At 54.8% G+C, this 5,000-nt stretch overlaps 1 protein-coding gene across 2 annotated transcripts in view; it reads right to left on the bottom strand.

Moving 5' to 3' along the window:
- Positions 1-5,000, bottom strand: part of gse1b (Gse1 coiled-coil protein b) — a 240,865-nt gene that overhangs the window by 17,791 nt on the left and 218,074 nt on the right. For both annotated transcript variants that reach the window (XM_012819250.3, XM_031569242.2), the window contains exon 4: positions 3,872-4,071. In XM_012819250.3, coding sequence (XP_012674704.2) covers positions 3,872-4,071 — 200 coding nt within the window. The remainder of the gene's footprint in view (positions 1-3,871; positions 4,072-5,000) is intronic.

The raw sequence follows: 5,000 nt of genomic DNA, 5'->3' as shown, positions 1-5,000 counted from the left end.
GCTCCTCCTCCTCCTCCTCCTCATCCTGCTGCCGATTCAGCCACGACAAGAGACGACAGCTCAGGGGGGCTGGGACAGAGGCGGAGGTCAACAGGCTTCACAGTCATCCAGAGAAAAGGAAGAGAGAAAAAGAGAGAGAGAAAGAGGGAGATAAAGGGAGAGAGATGGAGGCAGAGTGAAGGAGAGGAAGCGAGAGAGAGAGAAAGAGAGAGAGGGAGAAAGAGAGACAGGGAGAGAGAGAGGGAGGCAGAGAGACAGAGGAAGCGAGAGAGAGAGAAAGAGAGAGAGGGAGAAAGAGAGAGAAAAGAGGGAGGCAGGCAGGAAGGGAGAGAGCGTACCTCTTGTGCCTCTAACACAAAACCATTGTTTTGAACGTCACTCCTCTGCTATCTGTGCTGTTTTCTCTGCGTGGATCCACCGTTAGAATAGATGGGACTTCGCTAATTAGAGATAACCTTTCCCTAATTTGACAAGAGTGAGGAAGTCCATTTGAAAGGAGAGACCTTGCCTTATATTAACTCTTGAACCTGCAAATTCCATTTTTTACTGGGAGGGGTGTGAGGAGTGTATTCCAAATAAAATGAAAAAAAAAAAAAAATCTCAAACACACAGTCTCTCTCACACACACACAGTCACACACACACACACACACACACACACACACACACATCCACGCTGTGGGCACTTTGGCTAATGGGGAAGGGAGACCCCGTGTGTCAGTGGGCCTCTCGTTTGTGCCTCTCAGATGGCGAGATGAATTCAAATTGCCAATTAAAAAGCAATTACAAGCTGCAGCGCTCCACGCCGCTCCTTCTGCCGTTACAGCCAAATACCGCCACGGCCCTCCTTCCCACTCATCACAGGGAGAGAGAGAAGGAGAGAGCGAGAGTGAGAGAAAGACAGGAGAGGGAGAGAGAGTAAAGGGGGGAGGGAGGGAGAAACTCTCATATCGCTGCCTGGAGTGCATTAATAAACCTCTCCCCCACACACACACAGAGCCACACACACAGAGACACACACTCACACACACTCACACACTCACACACAGAGGCTGTTCACAGTAAATTAGGCGCCAGGCTAGCCGGGCCACAGATGAGCGAGCAGGCAGGCTGTGCATATGAATGCAGAGGGAGACATGGAGAGTGAGGAGAGAGAGAACAGAGAGGGAGAGAGGGCAGGAAGAGGAGGAGGAGGAGGAGGAGGCAGGGAGGGGAATGAGGAGGATGGACCTGGATCGGAGGAGGAGGAGGGGGGGGGGCCCTCTTTAGCTCTCAGACCCTTGGCCCTAAACACCCCCCCCCCCCCCCCCCCCTCTCTGCATGCTTATACAAGCCAACACCCCCTCTAACCACCACCTCTCAACCCCAACCCCTCTACCTCCAATCACACCAACCAACTCATCTTCCACCACCCCCAACCCAGGGTCACCACACTAGATCATCATGCAGGCCAGCAAAGCCACAGCTTAGGGGACTAATTGACTTGACAGCTATGTAAAGGGAGGGGGGGGGGGGGGTAGGTGTGTGTGAGGGAGAGAGGGCTGTAGGGAGGGTTGAAATCTTACTCAAACGTTGGCCTGGACCCCATCCCCTCCACCACACACAAACACACACACACACACACTTTATTCTACCCCCCCCCCCGCCCCCCCCCACCCCCCATCTCAGTGTGGACAAGTGGAGCCAAGCAGACAGAGCAGTCTTTGTTCTGGGGATGTGTGGGGACATTTGGGAAGGTTGTGTGGCTGTGTGTGTGTGTGAGAGTGAGGGGCGGCTGTTTGTGTGTGTGTGTGTGAGGGGCGGCTGTTTGTGTGTGTGTGTGTGTGTGTGTGTCTCATTCTTTGGCTGCTGCTACTGTGACCAGGCCTGTCCAGAGGAAGCTGCCCCGCTGAACCCCAGGGTGGCTCTGACGCCCCTGAGCCTGCTCCCGTGCCCCTGACTTGCCCTCCCCCCTCGCAGCTGGGTGGCCCCCGCAAGCTGACAGAGACGCCAAGGCTGGCCCCTATGGCACACCAACCCCCAACACCCTCCCCCCCTTCTGCCCCGACTGTCCTCGCCTGACCCCCACCTCCGCGGCCAAAAACAATGGAGCACATGGTGCCCATTGTGTTGCCACCTTAATGTCAAGAACACTGCCACTGGTCCTCGACCCTGTTGGTCTACTCTCTCTCTCTCTCTCTCTCTGTCTGTCTGTGTGTCTGTGATTGTGTGTGTGTACGCATGCCTTTGGGACCTTTCAGATGCACACAGTACTGATAGGGAGAGAAGCGGCATTCACACTCCAGTCTAGCATATGCCACATCTCTTTGGCTGCAACACAAGTCAAGCCCCGTGGTGTACTGCGGCTACTGCGTTAGCATTGGGTACGTCTCTGGCCTTGGGGGGTGCGTGACTCATAGATTGTGCGGGTGACTGAGGCACAAGCCCCCAGTACCCCTCCCCCTGGCCCCCTCAACCCAATGAGGACACGGCTAACCTTTGACCCCGGGCCTCCTTTTAAGCGGGGTGCTAATGTGATAGGGCAGAGAGTGGGTCACCGTAGGTCAGAGGTGGCGGAGAGGGGAGGGTGGGAGGACAATGACCCTGCCTGTCCCGTACCCATCCACTGCCCCCCCAACATTCCTCATTTCTCTCCCAACCAAAGCTTTATCCAACAATCTACACCTCCCTCTTTCCTCCTCTTTTCTCTAACTCAATCTCTTTTTCGCTCTCTTGCCTTCCTCTTCCTTCTTAACACAGCTCCCTCTCTCTCCCTCTCCCTCTCCCTCTCCCCCTCCCCCTCCCCCCTCTCTCTCTCTCTCTCTCCCTCTCTCCCTCTCTCCCTCTCTCTCCCTCTCTCCCCCCCTCCATCCCTCCATCTTCCCGGCTCTGTCTGTGGGTTAATGGCGGCCGCCCAGACTGCGGGGTCTCTGGGGAGATGGGGCTGAATGCTCGGGTGTGCTGCTGCTTCTGCTGCCATTAGCCAGTGGGTAAAGATAAGGTAGGGATTAGAGCACGGCCATAATCCCTTAGCCCTTATCAAAGCTAGCGTCCACCATGAACAGAGAGAGAGAGAGAGGGAGGAAGAGAGAGAGAGAGAGAGAGAGAGAGAGACAGGGAGGAAGAGAGAGAGTGAGAGAGAGAGTGAGACCTGGGGTGGAGGCAGAGGTGCACTTGTCTGCTTCAGGCAGTTGGAGGGGCAAGAGAGAGATGGAAAGAGAGAGAGAGAGAGAGAGAGAGAGGGAGGGAGAAAGAAAGAGAGAGATGGAGGGAGAGAGAGAGAGAGGAGGGCACAGATGTTGGCTGCCGTTGAGGCTGTCACCTCTGTGGCCTGGTGGCAGCTGGCATTGTTTAACGCGGGGGCTTTTGGGGGGGGGGATCTCTGTATGTGTGTGTGTGTGAGTGTGGGAAGATAGCTTGCAAAGCCACTAGCTGTGTCACAAATGCATATGCCACATACATTCATGGGTTCACAGGCGAGCCAAAAAATGAAAATCTCTAGAGTGAGTGTGTGTTTTTGGGTATGTGCCCAAGTGTGCATCTGTGTTTGCATGTCTGAGTGAGTGAGAGAGAGAGAGTGTGTGAGGCAGTGGGAGGGAGTGTGTGAGCGTGTGTGAGTATATGCATGTGTGTGTGTGTGTGTGTGTGTGTGTGTGTGTAGCTCCTTTTGTACTGCAGCTGAGGCACAGAGGGAGCCACTCGCTGCTTTAAAGAAAAGACTTCAAGTGCACCCCTATTGTGCAGGTTGGGGAACAGAAGAAAGACGGGTTTAGAAAAAAAGGGGAGAGAGAGACGAACGAGGAGAGCAACACACAGTGGACGGCAGAGAGAGAGAGAGAGAGAGAGAGTGAGTGAGTGAGTTAGCCATTAGCCCTGGGAAGAACAGCTCTCACCTGCCGACTCTCGCTCCTCCAGAGGCCGTTGACTGTCTTGGTGGGGGCGATGGTGACGACGGGTGGGGTGTTGGGGACGCTGTGGCCCCCCGGGGGCACGATGACCGGCCCCATGGGGCCTCGCTTGGGCGTGCTCACCGGGGAGCTGTGATTGGTGGCTGGGGACGAGACCGGAGACGACTCACTGCTGATGGAGGAGCCTGATGCAGGAAGCACAGAGAGAGGTACCAGAGAGAAGATGGAGGGAGAGATAGAGAGAGAGGAAGAGTGTGAGGAGGGAGGGAGGGAGAGAGGGAGAGAGAGAGAGACAGAGAGAGAGAGAGAAGAGGAAGAGTGTGAGGAGGGAGGGAGAAAAAAAACAACAGTTAGACATTCATCCCACTTAGCAGAGGGAGAGAAAAAAGCCTCCAGAGCCAGCGCCAGTGTTTAAAACAGGAAAATAAACAGCGTCTGATATCCATCAGCAGCCCGTGCCTTGATAGAGCTGTCAGATGACTCCTGCAGTTCTGCATCTTGCCACGGTGATCAAAGCGGGCTGTGAAATTCAGACACACACACACACACTCCCTCAGTGCGGGCAAGACGTGCTGAGACTGGGAGATGATGGCGTGCTGAGGACAGGCCATGTTTCATCGCGGCACACTCAATATCAGAGCCCATAAAACAGCCCACTAAAACAACAGCTGCCTGCATGATGGCCTACATTCAGACCTCACACCACCGCTGTCACTCAAACTTAATTGGCCCAATATAAACCACGCACACGCACACGCACACGCACACGCACACACACACACACAATTGAAGAGGAGCAGAGAAATCAAGTCCCAGCAGGTAGATACAGGCTGCATGCTGGTGAATGTGTAAGCTGTTGGGGCGGAATGGCGAGATGGCACCTAGGCAGACAGTGTGCTTGGGCAGGAGTGCTGGTCGCTTTTGTTTCCGAGATGGGTGAGGGCACAACAGGCTGAGACAGACAGCATGGCTGACTGACAACGAGAGAGAGACAGAGAGCAAGAGATGCAAGGCTAAATGTGTGTGTGTGTGTGTGTGTGTGTGAGGATGAGCAGTGGTAGTGAGCAGCACACACACACACACACACACACACACACACACACACACACACACA

Source organism: Clupea harengus, chromosome 6, assembly GCF_900700415.2.
Source record: "Clupea harengus chromosome 6, Ch_v2.0.2, whole genome shotgun sequence".
Classification (NCBI taxonomy): domain Eukaryota; kingdom Metazoa; phylum Chordata; class Actinopteri; order Clupeiformes; family Clupeidae; genus Clupea; species Clupea harengus.
Note: the sequence above shows the minus strand (reverse complement) of the source record. Positions and strands in the feature narration are given on the sequence as shown.